Genomic DNA, 18,896 nt, shown 5'->3' with positions numbered 1-18,896 from the left:
ATGTGAGCAAAGCTGCCTTTTGCCTCCATTGACCTGGGTTTTATCCCGGTTTCTGATAATGTCTGTGTGGAATATACACATTCTCTCTGAGACCTCTCACTTTCCTCAATGTACTTCATCCTCCCATGGCCTGAGGATGTGCAGATCACTAGGTTAGTTGGCAAGGCCCCATGACATTAAAAAGGTTGGGAATCCCTACCCTAAGCAGAATGGTAGAATCTGCATTTAGTTGACGGGACTGTGGGAAGAATATGTTGGGATTGGTGTAAATAGATACTTGATGTCTAGTGCAAAATTGGTGAGCTATGGGGCATGTTTGTATCATTATTGAAATGTTTCTTCATGATCCCTGTTGATTTCAGTTTTACTCTAGTTCTTTTATGCTGCACTTAGTGAAAAATTGTTTCCTTTTTATCAGAGGTAGTAACTCTCACCTAGCCTCTGGAATTCAGCTGTTAGATCAATAGTGGAACCAGTGAGGCGAGTTGAATTGGATTTTGTAGCTATGGCTTAAATTCCACCCCTCTAGAAATGAAAGTCAATGATGTATTAGTCCTGTTGACTAGTTTTTGTATCTGTGATCTAACTAAATGACCACAACACCTCCAGTATACCTGAGTAATAGGTGGTGTTTAATTTTCTTGTAATAACGTGTTTGGTACAAACAATAGCAGTACAGCTATTATTGCATTGATTTAAATGCACTAGAGATTGCTTTTTTTAACTTCATGATGATGCTTCATGTATAATTTACTATATGTTAAACTGTTAGAATTATCTAACTTGTATGCAAAAATTCAAACAAAATAATGCTCTGGTACACAGCCAGCAATTTAGTAGAAGGCATTTAGCCATGGGAAGATCATGCCCTATTAATTGGCTCTAATATGCTGGATCTTGTAAGTGTTTTAATACCATGGCCAGCTCTGTAATGCTTCTAACTTTGTTACTGTTGTATTACTTGGACCTTCTATACCACCTAATATATTAATATTGTTCCATTCTTCTGTGGCTTTACACGAGTTTGAGTAAAGTGCTTCAGATGAAGTAGGTTGAAGGGCAAAATTTAATTTGAAATGGGCACATTGTATGTACTTCCCATATCCTGGCTGACATTAGGGATTGCCCATTTAAACTTGCATTTAGTGATCTGAGAAGCTGCTCTTTTTATTATTAGCATGGCAATTTCAATTCTCAGTGTAGGTTAGAAATTTATAACAGAATACCTAGATCAGAGGTAAGCAAATGTAAAACTTCACTCAGAATTTGAGCATACATTTAAAAGAAAACTAATATAGTAAAGGTATTAATATTATTTTAACATTCGGAGTACTTAGTTAAAGAGGATAAATTATTCACAAGCAACACAAAATGCTGGAGGAACTCAGCATGCTGGGCATCATCTACAGAAAAGGAGTACAGTCAATGTTTCAGATCGAGATCCTTCCGAAGTGTCTCAGCCCGAAACATCGACTATTTTTTTTTTCCCCATTGATACTACCTGGCCTGCTTGAATTCCTCCAGTATTTTGTGTGTCGCTTGGATTTCCAGCATCTGCGGATTTTTTTCTTGTTAGTTATTCATAAGATGGTTTTGGATTTGACATTATTTGAGTTTGCCCATCAGTGTACATTTTTGCTTAAAAATGGGAATCAATGGGTGTTATCACAATTGTCATGAAATTTATTGTTTTATGGCAGCAGTACAGTGCAAAGACACAAAATTACTATAAATGACAATGTAGCAGGAAAAAGCAATAATCAGAATATCGTTTAATATTGTTGGGATATGTTGTAAAATGTGTTAGGGCAGCAGTATATTACAATGCATAACTATAAATTACATTAAGTATATATGTTAAAATTTTATATTAACTGAGCAGTGCAAAAAGAGGAGAAAAAAATACTGTGGTAGAGTTCATAAGTTCAATGTCTCATTGAAAATCTGATGGCAGAGGGGAATAAGCTGTTCCTGAATCGTTGAGTGTCTTCAGGCTTCTGTACCACCAATTTGATGGTAGCAATGAGAAGGGGGTATGCCCTGGGTGATGGGGTCCTTAATGATGGATGCTGCTTTTTTTTTGAGGCATTAGCTTTTCAAGGTGCCCATGAAGTTTGCATAGTTTACAACTTGAGCTTTGTCTGATCATGTGCAGTGGCCCTTCCATACCAGATGGTGAATCAACCAGTTAGGTAGTATACAAAAATCTGATTGTGTAAGAAAGGGGCTCCCAGTCTGGGGTTCATGGACCCCTTGCTTAATGGTATTGGTCCATGGTGTAAAAGAGTTGAAAACCTCTGGTGTGGGTGAAGAAACTGTTTGAACTCATTGAATGTGGGTCTTCAGGCTTCTGTGCCTCCTCCCTGATGATGATAATGAGAAGAATGCATCTCCTGGAGAGTGGTTCTTGATGATGGATGCCTACTTCAGGCACCACATCTTGAAGATATGCTCTGGTGGGAAGAGTTATGCCTGTGATTAAGTTATGAAGTAAAAAGGAAGGAAGCTGAAAAATAATATAGTCAATGTGGATTTCAAAAGACAATATTGTGCTTAACCAATTTCTTGAGTATTTTTGAAGAGATACAGAGGAGACGGTGATTATAAAGTTGATGTAATTTAATCGGATTTTCGAAACATCTTTAATTTGTGCTCTGAAAAAAAACAAATGAACATTAGATAATTCAGTGTCAGGGCTACAAAGCAGAGTGGATTGCAGGTTGAATTCCAAAGAGCAGAGAATGGGATTAAGGGCCCAGCTACCCACAGGTGGAGAGGGGAATGGCTTGATCCATGCTGGATCTATGTAATTCTTTAATATGCACGTGATATGTATTTAAATCTTACAATGTTAATTTGGAAATATAACCAAGGAGAGGGACCAAAGCATGAGCATTGTCCAGAAGTTTAGGTCCCATGGGATCCAAGGGAAGATGGCAAATTAGATATAACCTTCGAGTTTGCTCATGACAAAGTTTGTAGCCAAATTAGTGGAGCAATAGCAGGTTGGATTTAATCCTGACCAGTCTAATGTCCTACATTTTGGAAGGTCAAATAATCATAGCATGTGCTCTGTGAATGGTAGCTCCTAGGAGGCTCTAATGAATAGAAGGACCTTTGGGGATACAAGACCATAGATTCATCCAGCAGAGATAAATAAGGTGGTGAGAAGGGTATATAGAATTTATCACTTGTAGAAAACGAGCAAGGCTATAGTGTTATAAATTTATAAAAACCTTGTGTGACATTACCTTGCGTGTTGTGTGTAACCCTGTTCACCACACTATTATGTTAGGAAAGATGCTATTGTTCTGGGGAGGATTCACCAGAATGTTGGTTGGACTGGCATTTTGGTTATAAGGAGAGATTGGATTGGCTGTGTTTGTTTCCCCTGGAGTGAGGACACTGAGACGTGACCTGTAAGAGGTATACAAAACTGAGCAGGAAAGCTGGTAAGAATCTTCCCCCTCCCCCCCCCCCACCCCCCCTGTAGTGAGAGTCATAAACAAGAGAACATCTTATAAGATAGAAGGTGCAAAGTGTAGTTGGAAATGAGAAAATTCTGCTAAAGGAGGTGATGATGCAGGTAGACTCATAACCTGTAAAATTACCTAAACAAGACTTGAATTGACAAGACGTGTCAGGCTGTGGGCCCAGTATGGGTAAATGGTACTAATATAGGTTATTAAATGATGTGGGGCACAAGAGCCTATTTCTGTGCGTGCCATGACTCCAAGACTTAATGGAACTAAGCCTCCATTGAACTTCAGCAGGCCAATGCCATTGGGCATTTTCCAGTGCATTTTGAAATACAGAGCAAAAACTATTAAATTGTTAGATCATCATTTCAGTACAGGAATGGCTTTACACTCTGTTTACTACTAAAAGTTTATCATTTCCACTCTCCTCATAAACTTGCGACTCAAAATATAGATTATCTTAGTTTGTGTATCTTTAAAAGGTTTATATCCATATCAAATATTTGTAAAATTGCCTCATTTTCTCTGATACTTTGTTTTACAGGTTCCTTTGCAACTAATTGAAAGTGTTGAATGCCGTGAAATGTTCCAGCTTCATTTGACTTGTAAAGATTGCAAAATTATCAGGTACAAAAAATGTTTTAGATATTTTTATCTTGTATCTAAAACTACACATTTTCAGGACTCACTGACACAGCTGGACTTTAAAAGCTGTAAAATTCAAATGTGAAGTTGAGGTAATTAAAGCCATAATTGCTGTAAACTGGAGAAAAGATTTTTGACCAAGTTATTAGATGCTTTATGTTCATGCTAAAGTGGGCAAGGCTTCAATGACTATTGGCCTCCACAGATTCTTCAGGAAGTCTGCCTTCATAATAGATTGTTCACATTCCCCATTGACCGAAATCTAATTGATGCAGATCCATGTGGCTCTCCTAGGGCCAATACAAAGCTGATGCAGCATGACAATCAAGCAGTGTAATCAGATCACAAGTGGACTAAAACAAGCTAGTAATACAGATTTTAAAAACTCTTTTCTCTTTTTAAAAACAAAAACATCAAAACAGGTGTCAGTTTTCTACCTTCGAACAATGTCAAGAGTGGGTAAAGCGTTTGAATAATGCTATACGACCTCCTACAAAAATAGAAGACCTGTTTGCCTTTGCTTACCATGCTTGGTGTATGGATGTATATGCCAGTGAAAAAGAGCAACATGGAGACCTGTGTCGACCAGGTATTGTTAACGTTTTACTTTATTCATAAATTTTCCTTTAAACTTTGTACCAAAGAAGGTGTTTTTTTTCAATCAAGTAGGGAGCACATATAAAGGAAGTTTCAAAGATTGACAGTCCCATTTGAGAAATTGTCTGACAGGAAGTACACCTTGTTGGATATATTCCTTTCCAAAAAAACTTGTTGGCATTCAGGAGTGCAAACTAAGAATAAAAGTGCATCTGCAGCCAAAAACATTACATTTCAGAAACGTACCTTTATTTACTTAGAATGCTTGATGCTACTTCCTTATAAAGAGCAAACCACTTGTAACTATTCCTAAAATATTTAATTTTTCAGGTGAGCATGTTGTTTCAAGATTTAAAAATGAAGTGGAACGAATGTGTTTTGATATGAAAAATGCATGGAGGATCACAAATATCAATGACAAATACAAGTAAGACTTGTATTGCAGTAATTTATCCTGTTGGTGATACTTATTAGTTGTTAATCTTCTGACCTTTAGTCTTGGCCAGATGAGCATGTACATTTGTATCCAGAATTGTGTGCTATGGTTCAGTTTGGCTCTGATTTCTCACTACTTGATACTTGTATTGAAAGTTAGTATCATTTTTGAATATTTTAATGAACTTCAAATTTGATAAAGTTAAGGTGTTGATTTTTTAATTTCATTGGGTCAAGTGGAAAATTTGCTGTATGTCAGTAATTGTTAAAGTACACAATGTCTTAATATAGCAAACTGCATATTCCTCAATTTTGTGCTCCAGAGTTGATAGGTCCCTTAAGGATATTTGGATTGTTTTAAAATTTATCTATGGCCTTTATCAGATTCCAGTGCATGATGGCGTTGACATTTATATTTGTGCTACACTATTATGTCTCTGTATTCTTTGTATTGGTCATTTGATATGCAAGATTTTTTTTGTTATTTTAATTGTTCCTCCAACTTGTCACATGTACAATGCATACTACTTGTACAGATCAAATCATTACATCGTGTATTGAACTAGAATAAGTTAAAATAATGGTGCAGAATTAAGTGTAAAAGCTACTAAGAGTACAATTCAGAGTAAAGTGCAAAATCACAAGGAGGTTGATAAGGAGGCCATTGTATAGAAGAGGTCAGTTTATACGTCTGAAACAGTGGGATAGAAACTGACCTTGAGCCTAGTGATACACGTTTTCAGTATTTTGTATATTCTGCCCAGTGGGAGAAGAGAATGTTCAGGGTCAGTGGGGTCTTTGATTGTGCAAGCTGCTGCACAGAAGCAGCAAGAAATATAGATTAAACTAAGGGTTCCCAACCTGGGGTTCTCGGAACATAATTGTATTGGTAATTTCCTGACTGCTCTTCACTGCCGGATGTTGTTTTGGAGTCCATAAGGCAAATGGAAATGTGTAGATTCTTGAACATTTGAGCTGGGGAATCTGACAGTACACTTGGATAACCTTGATGGATCATTCATGAACCATTAATTTGAAGGAAGTACTTGTGATTGTGTGAGAGATAAATGTAATGGACACGTTTAATTGATAATTTATTTAGTTTTGGTATGACTTTTTTTCTATTCTTTAAATTGCTTAAACTGTATTTAAGTTTTTTTTTCAATGCAGTTTAATTGTCAGGAATGCTTAAGCATTCAAAGTCTTAACCACTTTGACCAAAGGCAAAGCTGGGGTAATTTCTTTGTTGGATGCCAGCTCTTGGTTTTCGCCATTTTGTGGTGAGGATTGTTCTGACCTGGTGAGAAAGCCCATCATTGTTCAGCAAAGTCAGCCTCAAAGATGAGTGATTATGACATCCTTTCATCGTCTTTTACTACAATATATTAAGCTATTTTGTTGCCTTTTGCATATTGAATGTTCTCATTGATGATTGAAATGACAAGGATTGTTAAATAGTATTTTGCTTTGAATTGCAGGTTATGTGCCAGTTACCCACAACAATTACTTGTACCAGCTTGGCTAACTGATAAAGAGCTTGAAAGTGTTGGAAACTTTAGATCATGGAAAAGAATTCCGAGTGTTGTCTACAGGTGACAAAAGATTCACAAAGTTAATATATATGAAAATGTACTTTTAAAAGCGCATTTGAACATGAAATATAAATTTGTGGGAAAATATCTGTATGATAAAACAGTGTAAGAACCCCCCTACCACTTTGCACTGTGACCTGTCATCACAGTAGTTGGGATGGTTCAGCCATTTCTATTTAAATTTTGTTTGCCAAACATCAAAGGCCTTTGAAAACAAACATATTAAGATTCCTCCATGAGTGATATCCATTGCAACTCATTGGAGGTGTTGAGAACTAGGTAATATTTTCTAAATCTGATAAAGATATTCCTTGGCCTCCTTTTCATCATTAAAGTTTATATAAAAAAAATTTTTAAGACTTCAGTAAGAAAAGAAATATTTCTCTGAATGATGTCCAGTTTTCTGAGTGAGTTTTTGATTTATTGGGCTAATCAGTGGATATACTGCTTAATTTATTGAATACTTAATGACTTATTCAATGTTCAATTTAAAAATAATTCTCAACAATATTCAACTCCCATATTTTTCCTCCCCACTCTTAAACAAATTCATATTTCAGTTACTGTTTACTCTACTGCTGCCATCTCAGCTGCTCTGGGCTTAGTGACCCTTTTTTCCGAACGTTTGCTTTATGACATTTCAGCTTACAAACTGTTTCATAGGAATGCTCTACCTTCGGATTGTGGGAGAAACCTGTATAGCCTATTAGCATTGTTGCTTCATTTTTTCTCCCATGAAAAGTAGTTTTCAAAAACTATGACTGAATTTTGTAATTTAGCAGGTCCAGTTAAACTTAGACGATCTGAATGTGCATGTTTTTTAAAATTCTTTTTAGCTAGTTTATCTGTCTAACAATACAGTGATGAAAAGCAAATTGCTTTTTGTTTGTATATATGATTTGAGCATTGCTGCCAGCATTAATTGCCTATCCTTCATTATCCTTGGAAGCATCTTGACTCACTATCTTTGTAGTGAAGGTATTCCCATAGTGCTATTTGAAGTACTTAAATTCCTCATCTGAGTAACGATATACTGTATTTTTATGTGGGATTAATGGGGTCTGCCTTAGTAAGCAATTTACTTGCTGTTGATGTTACAAGAATAAGTCGGCTGAGTTACTGATTCAAATATTTCAAATTTTCCTTATTTTCCCATTGGAAACAATTATGGCACTGCAGTTTTGGTCTTGTTAGCAGCACGTGGATGCAAAAGTATCTTTGTAATACTCCATCTTGGTTAAAATGCTATGCTAATCTGAATAAATTTATTATTTTTTAAGACTCCAGATGGTTTGCCAACATCTTGAGATGCATTTGTATTGTATAATACCTAAAGTAAAATGAATCCCAATTTAAATAGTAGTCTATCATATCCTCTGGCATGTTTCAATCATGCTGTGAATTTTTTTTTAGTGATCCTTATGTGGGCAAGCATGTTGATGATCCAGTTACCTGAGAAGAGGATTATTACTGAATATATTACCATTAGTACAAATTTTATATAAATAACTTCATGGTTTTTCAGACACCAGGGTAATGGAGCAGTGATTGCCCGCTGTGGTCAACCAGAGGTCAGCTGGTGGGGCTGGAGGAACGCAGATGATGAACACCTAATACAATCTGTTGCAAAAGCTTGTGCCATGGATAGCAACTCCCTGAAACATGTCAGTGGCATTTATATGCGTGATTGTCCTAATGGCAGTGACCTCTCTGATGGAGAATTTGGTAAGAGTTGTAATCATTTGTTCATGAGTTACTAACAGCAGTAATACATTTATACTTTCTGTTAAAGTCTTTTGGTTAACTACCTTGTAATACTCCTGCTGATAAGGTGATTGTTTTTGTATTGTAGATTCTTCAATGACTAATACAACTGGAGTAGAAAATATATGCAATCCGCCACACAAACTTTTAATATTAGATGCAAGGTCATATGCAGCAGCTGTAGCTAACAGGGCAAAGGGTGGTGGATGTGAATGTCCTGGTGAGTATCAACAAGAAAATGTAAAAATAAAAAATCACCCTTTAATTCCAACGGAGGTGGACTTTCACATATGTGAAAGATAGCTGAAGTACACCACTAAACCTGGCCATATTATATAAATAGCCATTAATTCCTGTCACCTGCCAAAACATTTCAATGTTCTGGGGTTGGGTCATCCAGGAATACAAAGAAGTAAAAACACAAAATGCTGGCAGAATTCAGCAGGCCAGACAGCGTCTATGGGAGGAGGTAGTGACGACGTTTTGGGCTGAAACCCTTCATCAGGAGTGAAGTAACATGGGATGGCGGTGAGGGGATAAGAAGTGGGGGGAGGGATGAAGTAGAGAGCTGGGAAGTGATAGGCTGGAGGGAAATGGGCGACGGGGAAGGTGGAGAATTATGGGAAATAAAGGAGAAAGAAAGATAGGGCTGGGGGGGAGATTATAGTGAGGTGGTGGGGAAGAGAGAAAGAGAACCAGACAAAAATAATAGATAGGGATGGGGGTAAGGGGGGGGGGGGCAGGGGTATCAACGGAGGTCTGAGTTGAATGTTCATGCCGGCAGGTGGGAGATAAGGTATTGCTCCATCGACCTGTGTGTGGCCTCATCTTGACGCTAGAGGAGGCCATGGACAGACATGTCAGAGTGGGTCTGGTCTGTGGAATTGAAGTGTGTGGCCACAGGGAGATCCCGCCACTGCTAGAGGACTGAGCGCTGATGTTCGGCGAAACAGTCTCCCAGTCTGCGGCAGATCTCCCCAATGTATAAGTGGCCACATCGGGAGCACCGGATACAGTATATCACCCCAGTTGACTCGCAGGTGAAGTGGTGCCTCACCTGAAAGGATTGTCTGGGGCCTGGGATGGTGGTGAGGGAAGAAGTGTGGGGGCAGGTGTAGCACTTCTGTTTGCAGGGATGAGTGCCCGGAGGGAGGTCAGTGGGAGGGATGGGGGGATGAATGGACAAGGGAGTTGCGTAGGGAGTGATCCCTGCGGAAAGCCGAGAGTGGGGGGGGGGGAGGGGAAGATGTGGCTGGTGGTGGGATCACGTAGGAGGTGGTGGAAGTTACGGAGGATTATACGTTGGATCTGTAGGCTGGTAGGGTGATGGGTGAGTATTTAAATCACTTGCGTATGAATTTTAGAAGTGTATGTATTTTAGAAGTTATTGCTATTGGCTAAGAAAGGAGCAGGCTTTTAAAACATTAACATTGTGAAGGCAGCTTGTCTTTTTCATTTAGTATGTAACTTAATCTACTCCAAATGTTATATCTCTCAGAGTATTATCCCAACTGCGAAGTAGTGTTCATGGGTATGGCAAATATTCACTCCATTCGGAAGAGTTTCCAGTCATTGAGATTTCTCTGTACTCAAATGCCAGACCCTGGAAAGTAAGTTATTAATTTCATTTTGTTTTGCTCTAATTATGAAAATAAAAAATGATCTGAATTTTGTAGTTTCTTTCAGAAAGGAAGTGCCCACAAGTTAATTTTCACACAGGCTAATTAAGTTTTGGTTATAAATCATCAAATGTTTTTTTGCATATTTGTAGTTAAAACTAATTTCCAGCCAAGATGCAGGTGGTTGTTTATAATCATTTATGTATATCACTGTAATGTTATTGTCCTGTTTGCTGTGAAGTCACATTATCAATCTAAAATTTTCCTCAATTGATTTTTAATTAGCAGTTGGTTATCAGCATTAGAAGGTACCAAGTGGCTTCAGCATCTATCCATGCTCTTAAAAGCAGCAGTACTTGTAATTAATGCAGTCGATCGAGACCAGCGGCCTGTTTTAGTGCACTGCTCTGATGGCTGGGACAGAACACCACAGATAGTGGCTCTATCAAAATTACTGCTGGATCCTTATTACAGAACAATTGAGGTGTGCATAAATGTTAAGTTTTGTAGGAACTTAATATGCAAATTGGATCTGTTAGCAGGATTATTAAATATAATTAACTCTTAAACCTATATTCTTTAGTATTCATAAATTTGAGCAACAGTAAATTGCTGAATTTTAATACAAACACCTGTAATGAAAATTATTTTTTACAATTGAGAGAGCTTTGATTTATATAGACACTTTTTTTTTAAAAACAGGGCTTTCAGGTACTGGTGGAAACAGAATGGCTAGATTTTGGTCACAAATTTGCTGATCGGTGTGGCCATGGAGAAAACTCGGATGACTTTAATGAACGCTGTCCTGTATTTCTTCAATGGTTGGATTGTGTCCATCAGTTACAGAGGCAGTTCCCTTGTTCATTTGAGTTTAATGAAGCATTCCTTGTAAGTGGAGTGGATTTTCCATTTTGCCACTTGCTTAATCTAAATATAAATGGCTATTAATATATTCTTTTTATTTACAGGTTAAATTGGTGCAGCATACATATTCTTGCCTTTTTGGAACATTCCTGTGCAACAGTGCAAAGGAGCGTGAAGAGAAACACACTCAGGAAAGAACCTGTTCTGTTTGGTCCCTACTGAGGCCTGCCAACAAAGCCTTTAAAAATCTCCTATACACTTCACAATCTGACACTGTATGTTTGTTTACATCAGCTTATGTTAGATGTAGTACAATGGCAATTAATTGTTGACCTTCCAATGCATTTTTATAAATGTTAAGGCAATATAAATTATTTCATATCATATCAAATAATTCAACTTGTTAAAAGAAACAGCTGATAAATTTGTACTAAGGTTATAACGTGTATATTACAATGTGTGCCTTTTTGTTCTAGCTTTAATTATATAAACAACATGAAAGCTAAAGATAGATTTTTATGCTTTAGGCCGTCTTTGAGGTTCTGAAATCTGATATTTTAATCAGTCATTCTGATTTTCTAAGACATTTTGGGCTAGCAAGCAAAGTATATGTCAGTATATATTACAAAATTCGATTCATTTATAAATAATGACAGTAAAAGAATGCCAGAATCTTCATAACTTTCTGCTAAGCATCTTCTAAAATTTCCACCATGTGGAAAATTCATGGATTGTTCAGTTCAAATTCAATCCAAAATTAAAACTTAATGCACATCTAATTATACAAGATATGAAATGTTTATTTTCATTAGCTATCTAATTTGTAAAGCTCTGGAAGACTATTGGGTGCAATTTATTTAGTCCAGTTCTGAGAATAACCCAACTGCATTTGCGTACTAGGAAATGAATTATTACCTATATCTTAACACTGACACTTGCCCAGATGTTATGGATTTCATGCTGGGATTAATGCTGATAAAATGTCTTTACATTTCTGATTATCTCCTGTATGTCTATTATTTCTCTTTTAATTCATATTAAGTAGAATACCATACTTGTAAAATGTTTACAATGGTTTTTCTTAATGTTTTGCTTATAAGTATTCTAAATAAGCAGAAATGTTTTTGTTTGATCTAACTAGGTATTGCATCCAGTGTGCCATGTAAGGAATTTAATGCTTTGGAGTGCAGTGTACATACCGAATTCATCTCCCTCAACACCTGCTGATGACCACTATGCCCCTTATCCAGTTCCAAGGTCCATTCCTGAAGAACAGACGTTGGGAAGGTGAGCTTCAAACTAGCATTTCAGCTAGCGTTTCATTAATTATCAATATGATGATATGTTAGATATTGTACTTGGTGCATATAGATTGGTATGATTTTCTATTAAATAGTTTTTAATTGTATGTTTGTAACAATAATGTGGAAATAGTTGTCTGCAACTATGAGCAATTCTGCATTCCCACGTGTAAAAGAATTATTTTTCTGTCAACTGATTATAAATAAGTATCCCCCCCCCCCCCCACAGATGAGTCAAATAGGCTAAGATAGGAAAGTGGCAAGAACTAATACTGGAATATTTTATGAAACTATTTGAATGTTATTAGCAATGTTTATACCAAATAGAAAGCAAGAATATATTTGCAGTTTATACTTTTCTAGGATCTTTCCTCTGAGCAAAATCCATTTCTTATTGCTATCATAGCTGTGTAAATCAAGAAATTAGTGTTAATTTATTGGAATATTTACCAGCACCACTCTTGAGCTGGGACTTTTATGTGGAGTTTTTTTGTAGAGCAGCTATAATTCAGTATTTTCTCTGTTCCTACTTGTCTATTCGGGTTTTAAAGTAAGGCCACACAAGGGAATGGGATTCTTTAAGTACCCAGTATCAATTAAAATTTGTGTTTAGTCTAGTTGAGCACAGTTGTGTGTAGAACTGAGCTCCATTAATTCTGCCCCATGATTGGGGGAAAAGACAGTAATTTCACATGATTTTTTTTTTCTGTTTCCCTATGCAGACAGTGTACTGCTTCTCCTGCTTGTAGATTGTGCTGAATTGATAAAGTGCAAATTAAGTTGATTGAATTGGATTTGTGCCTTTGTGCCAAAGATGAGAACACATTTCTGACCTAATATGCATTACAATTCCTTTAACATTTTGAACACACTCCCACATAGTGTCCCACTTTATTGTGATCTATTAGGTTTGCTCATTTTTATTGTGTAAATGGAGCTGATATCGTTACTGAAAGTTAGGAAGAGCAAATAAAGCAGAAGAGATTTCCTGATAATTAGATGAGATTTATCATTGTCCATGTTTCGTATACAAGATAGTATAAATTTGGTACTGAAGGCCAAATGACCCCAGTGTTCGTTATCTTTCATTGAATAAATCTTCAGACAAGACCATACCGTTTCCCTGCTCTGAAGCTGTTGATACCAATCTTAGGTGTAGTATTTGGCTAAGCACCCACAGTTTCTTAAGAAGATTCCAAAGCTTCATAATCTATAGAATAAATATATTTTACTCATCTTGGTGCTAAATAACCAACCCACTATGATGTAGATTTCTGGACTGCTCCATTAGAGGAATCTGTCTTTTGGTATCAACTCTGAATCCTCAAACTTTATAAAATTAAGGGGATCCTCTTTCATTTTTCTATCCTACAGAAAATTCAAATCTAGATTGCTCGCTACCCAACTCATTTGACAACATCTTGTACCGGAAATTAACACAGTGACCATAGTTTATACTGCTTCCAGGGAAAATAGTATTACACCTTTTAATACAGTAACTATATACTGTTGCCCTGTGAGAATTAAGGTTAACAATATCCTTGCTAATGACTTACTGTGCTTGCTTTTTAACCTTCAGTAATTTCTGTCAAGGTCTTAAGTTCTAATTGAAGAAGCACTCACACTTGGTGAAATAGTGGAAATGGAAGCAGGCAAAATTTACTCTATACTAATTGCACAGATGAAGGAATATAGGCTTGAAAATCCAAGTCTAAAAGTTACATTATTACATTTGTTTTTGTGGAAAAAGTGCTTTCCAGTTTTGTTCCTGAATTAGGCTCACTCTTTTTTCCCCTTTCATAAGCAGAAGAAAATTCTTCATTGCCATCCTTATAAATCTTATTAACATTGGAAATGTTTTTATTAAGTATCACTTTTTCAGTTCTGAGTAAGGCTCTAAGGAATCAGTTCTGCTTTGTATTCATTCAGTTTGAGATTATGACTAAATTCTACTAAGCTCTAGATTAATAGATTTTCCTTTAAAAGTAGAGATTATTTTGTTCTCCTTTACACTTGTGTACTGGAAATTACATTAAGCAATCTTGAATTGCTTGATCCTTTACACCTGCTTTTAATAATTCCTGTACTTCTCAGTAATGCCTAAATTCTCATCCTCTAGGTAATATTTTTCTTGTGCCTAAAGGTGTGTTTACAACTTTGTATGATACAGTTTTATTGATGGTCATCTCTATTTGCTTTCTCTAATTACATGCTGTTTGCAAACCTGAATTTACCATTCTCCTTCTACTGTACTTGAAAATTGAGCCTCCAGAATACATAATTGGAGAATATCACATTGTTTTGCGGCTCAATTAATATTTCATCATTTGTACCTTTGACTTATCAAGGGTTAAATTGAGATTTTCTTTCAGGCCAGAATGCAAAAAGATTATAAAATAGATTATAGATGTTTGTATATGAGGTGATTTTGAAATGTAAAATGTGTCCATTTATATTACTTGTATTCTGTGTGCTAAACAGTTGGATGTGATATTAAGGAGCAGGAACTTCAAAATTAAATTTAATCTGGTTGGTAAAAGAGTAGGGTTGATGTGTATTTAGTTGTTAATGGTTTCTAGCATCTTTCTTTTTGGAAACAGGTTACCAAAGACTAGATCATTTGACAACCTGACAACTGTTTGTGATAACCCTGGGCCTACAGCAAATAGACGCTCCAGTGATCCAAGCCTAAATGACAAATGGCAGGAGCATCGCAAGTCATTGGAACTTAATAGTGTCGGATTAGGAGGAATGATGGATGGGAATGTACTGGATGATTCCTACAGCAATGAAGCACTGAAATTGGGAAAAAACCCATTAGAAGCTGAACTTTCTGTTGCTGCTGGTGTTGGAGAAGGACAAATAGAGAATATTTTACAAGAAGCGTCAAAAGAAGATGGTACATTGGAGGAACAATCAAAGGATGTGACAACAATAGAACTAAAACAAGAAGTAAATGTATTAAGTAGTGAAAGTGATCTTGATACTGGCTTGAGTAACCATTTGGTAACTGACTCTTCAGAAACTTTAGCAACTAATGAAATGGAAAATGCTGAACCTGATTCTGGGCTTGTTACAAGCTCAGAAGAAGAGACACAGGAGGGCTTCTTGGATTCCGTTAATCATACTCAAGTAGATGTAAGAGATGTTGCAGCAGATTGCCCATCAGGTAATGCAAAACCATGTGCTGCAACAGAGGACTTTGACCCACATATTGAACCAGAAAGTCACTTTACTACACCTCAACCTTGTTTATCACATTTAATTGCTCCAGACAAACTGGAGGAGAAAATATCTACTTTGGAAAGTTCTACAGAAACATTAACGGAAGATGGAGCAAAGCAGGATGTGCCACAAACCTACTCTAATAAACTTCATCTAAATACCAGGGCCAATGGTACATTGGTAACTGCTACAGACTCTAATTTTTCTCAGTTTTTGCCTGTAAACCAGGATACAATAGTGAAATCCAGATCAACGGATACAAACAGGACTTCAGTTAAAAGCATTCAGAGTACGCAACCTCCTCCTTGTGCCTTGTCATTCAGTGAATGTAAGGATGGATTTACTCCTAATGGAGAACTGATCAATGAAAATGCAGTAATTGAGAAAGCAATGGACTTTGGGACCGGTGCTCAAAGAAATATCACAGCTAATGGACTCTGCATAAATGGAGATGAAGTAAGAGGGAAAATGGTGTTAAGTAGGCAGGTTTCTGCAGCAAGTTGTAGTTCTTTGCAGTTTCCATCTGGCCATTTTAGAAACCCTCAGATCAAGTGGTGTCACTACTATTCTGGAAAGCAGCAGCCAATAACGAGTCCAGATCAACCTACACGAAGCCACTTGGATGATGATGGACTGCCCACATACACTGATGTTATACAACAACGACTTCGTCAGATGGAGACAGGTCATCAACAAGAAGTAGAAACTTTGAAAAAGCAGGTACAAGACCTATGGAGCAGGTTGGAATGCCAGCATTTTAGCAATTCTTCACTGCGTTTTAATGGGGAGTTTAGTGATGAAGTGGTAAGTATAGGAAATTTAAGTTTTCATATTCTGATTGTTACTGAAGCCTTTAGTATGCACTTATTTTGTAAGCAAGTGAACACTTGCATTTGCACAGTATGGCTGCTACACTGTACAAATTGTGTGACATCTAATTTATTTAAGACCTTGTATTTTCAGTTACTCATCAATGATTAGTTGGTATTACAAAGAATCGCATGAGTCATGCGTAGTTATGACCCAAAGAAGGCCATTTGATTTTTTTTTATATACATCTATACCAGTTGACAAAATTGCCCAATCTGACTATCTTCCAGTTGCAGGTCCATGGACCCATAGATTGCAGCTCCTAAAGTAGGCATCCAAGTAATTTTTTAAATGCAATGCCTTTGTGCCTGCATTTCAGGCACTGATTTTTCCCTGTCCTCAACTTCCTTTGGGTGGAGAAGGTATTTTTCATCTCCCTTCTGATCTTTTCACCAATTACTTTAAAGTACTCTTTTGATTTTTCCTTTTACCTCACTGCCAAAGGAAATAGGTTTAACCTAAGTCCTTCATAATCTTAATACAATTAACTGAAGTTTCTCCCATTCTACTCCATAAAGGAATCAGTCTTAGATTACCCAACTTTGAAATCAGAATCCTGAGAACTATGTTCCTCAAGATGTCATATTACAAAATTGCTGTAAAGCATCAGACACAAACTGTTGGTGAATGAAGCCAAGTTAATTCAAACAAGTACATCAGCTCTTTTATTAGTGAGTTTAAGATTACTGATCCCAATTTTAAAATTGTGAATGTTCTGAAATGTAATGTGATCATTGAAGACCTTAAAGTTCATTGTTCTGAGCCTGACTTGTCAAATGATAAGCTGGATTTAAATTGTCATTTCTGGAAAATGGTGACAGGTTCAACACACTATTTTTTTTTTTTAAACTGCTATCTGAAAGAATTCCCAAGCAGAATTAATTTAGCTTCCATGAGAGATGGGAGCATATTAAGCCATTCAGCCCATCAAGTCTGCGCTGCCATTCCATCATAGGTGTTCCCAGATTTCACTCAACCCCATACACACGCCTTTTTGCCGTATCATTTGATGCCCTGACCAATCAGGAAACCATCAACTTCCGCCTTTTAAAATACCCACAGACTTGGCTTCCACCGCAGTCTGTGACAGAGCATTCCACAGATTCACTACTCTCTGGCTTAAAAAGAATTCCTCATTACCTCTGTTCTAACAGGTCACCCCTCAATTTTGAGGTTTTGCCGTCTAGTTCTGGGCACCCCACCATAGGAAGCATTCTCTCCACGATCACCCTATCTAGTCCTTTCAACATACGGTAAGTTTCAATGAGATCCCCACACATTCTTCTAAATTCCAGTGAGTACAGGCCCAAAGCTGCCAAACACTCGTATGTTAACCCCTTCATTCTTGGAATCATCCTTGTGAACCTCCTCTGGACTCCAATGGATAACACATCCTTTCTGAGATGTAGTACAAACATCCTTCAGCCACAATTCAGTGATGACCAGCAGTTCATACCTGCCAATCTGTAAAAGTGCAAAAAGATCATCCACCCTTTTTTGTTGAACTCCGTGGATTGAGATAAACACTTTGAGTACTTGTATTTGTTCCCCTTTATGATTCTGGTTCCCTAATGCGCTGATACTCGCCCTGCTGGCTGCAATTTTGTCCTATCATCTGCCTGCCATTCCTGACAGTCTGACTGCATGCTTTTTTTTAAACCATCCACCCTATCCTAAGTCCCTTCACTCCAGTTCTCATCCCCCTGCCACTCATTTATTTGCCAAATCATCCTGTTTCTACCCTCACTGCCACATGGCACAGGTAGCAATCCAGAAATTACTACCCTGGCAGTCCTGCATTTCAGCTTTCTGCCCAGCTCTCTAAATTCTCTCTTCAGGCCCTCATTACTTTTCCTTCCTATGTCTTGGAACTAATATGTACCGAGACATCTGGCTGTTCTCAAATTCTGTGGACATGATCCAAGATGTCCCTTTCCCTGACACCTGGGAGGCAAAATACCATCCGGAAGTCCCGTTCATGTCTACAGAATCTCCTGTCTGTTCCTCTAACTATTGAGACCCCTATCACTACTACTCCCTTCTCCTCCCTCATTCCCTTCTGCACCAAGGACCCATGCTCAATGCCAGTAACCTGGTCTCCATTGCATTTCCCTGGGACGTCATCCCCCACAACAATATCAAAACCTACTCATTATTGAGGGGAATGGCCACAGGGTGCTCTGTGCTAACTGCCTATTCACCTGTGCTCCTGACAGTCACCCAGCTACCTGCCTCCTGCAACTTGGGGGTGACTCCGATCAGTGATCTCCTCACTTCTCCAAATCCCTGACACTGTCTTCAAGGAGCTGCATCTGGGTGCACTTCATGCAGATGTAGTTCCCTGAGTGACTCTGGGTGTTGTGGGACTCCAACATCTGGGATGAAGAACACACAGCTTCACTGGAATGTTACCATTTAAAACAGCCTGAAGTGAATGTGTTCACTTGCTGTGTTTTCAGTTTTTTTATCAGTTGCAGTACAGTGTATCTTTTAGAATTAATCGAC

The 18,896-nt window shown here is 37.5% G+C and overlaps 1 protein-coding gene across 10 annotated transcripts in view; it reads left to right on the top strand.

Moving 5' to 3' along the window:
* Positions 1–18,896, top strand: part of mtmr3 (myotubularin related protein 3) — a 75,581-nt gene that overhangs the window by 42,783 nt on the left and 13,902 nt on the right. For 8 of the 10 annotated variants that reach the window (XR_009515441.1, XM_059988247.1, XM_059988251.1 and 5 more), the window contains 12 exons: positions 4,024–4,106; positions 4,547–4,713; positions 5,052–5,148; positions 6,635–6,748; positions 8,274–8,473; positions 8,601–8,732; positions 10,011–10,122; positions 10,417–10,615; positions 10,834–11,019; positions 11,100–11,270; positions 12,137–12,282; positions 14,897–16,325. Coding sequence is in view for 9 of the 10 variants with exons in the window: in XM_059988247.1 (XP_059844230.1) it covers positions 4,024–4,106; positions 4,547–4,713; positions 5,052–5,148; positions 6,635–6,748; positions 8,274–8,473; positions 8,601–8,732; positions 10,011–10,122; positions 10,417–10,615; positions 10,834–11,019; positions 11,100–11,270; positions 12,137–12,282; positions 14,897–16,325 (3,036 nt within the window). In the remaining variant the exon portion in view is untranslated. The remainder of the gene's footprint in view (positions 1–4,023; positions 4,107–4,546; positions 4,714–5,051; positions 5,149–6,634; positions 6,749–8,273; positions 8,474–8,600; positions 8,733–10,010; positions 10,123–10,416; positions 10,616–10,833; positions 11,020–11,099; positions 11,271–12,136; positions 12,283–14,896; positions 16,326–18,896) is intronic. The other 2 variants (XM_059988250.1, XM_059988248.1) reach the window with 1 other exon arrangement.

The sequence above is a fragment of the Hypanus sabinus genome, chromosome 13 (genome assembly GCF_030144855.1).
Source record: "Hypanus sabinus isolate sHypSab1 chromosome 13, sHypSab1.hap1, whole genome shotgun sequence".
NCBI lineage: Eukaryota > Metazoa > Chordata > Chondrichthyes > Myliobatiformes > Dasyatidae > Hypanus > Hypanus sabinus.
The sequence above is the reverse complement of the archived record's forward strand: the minus strand, read 5'-3'. Positions and strand labels throughout refer to the sequence as shown.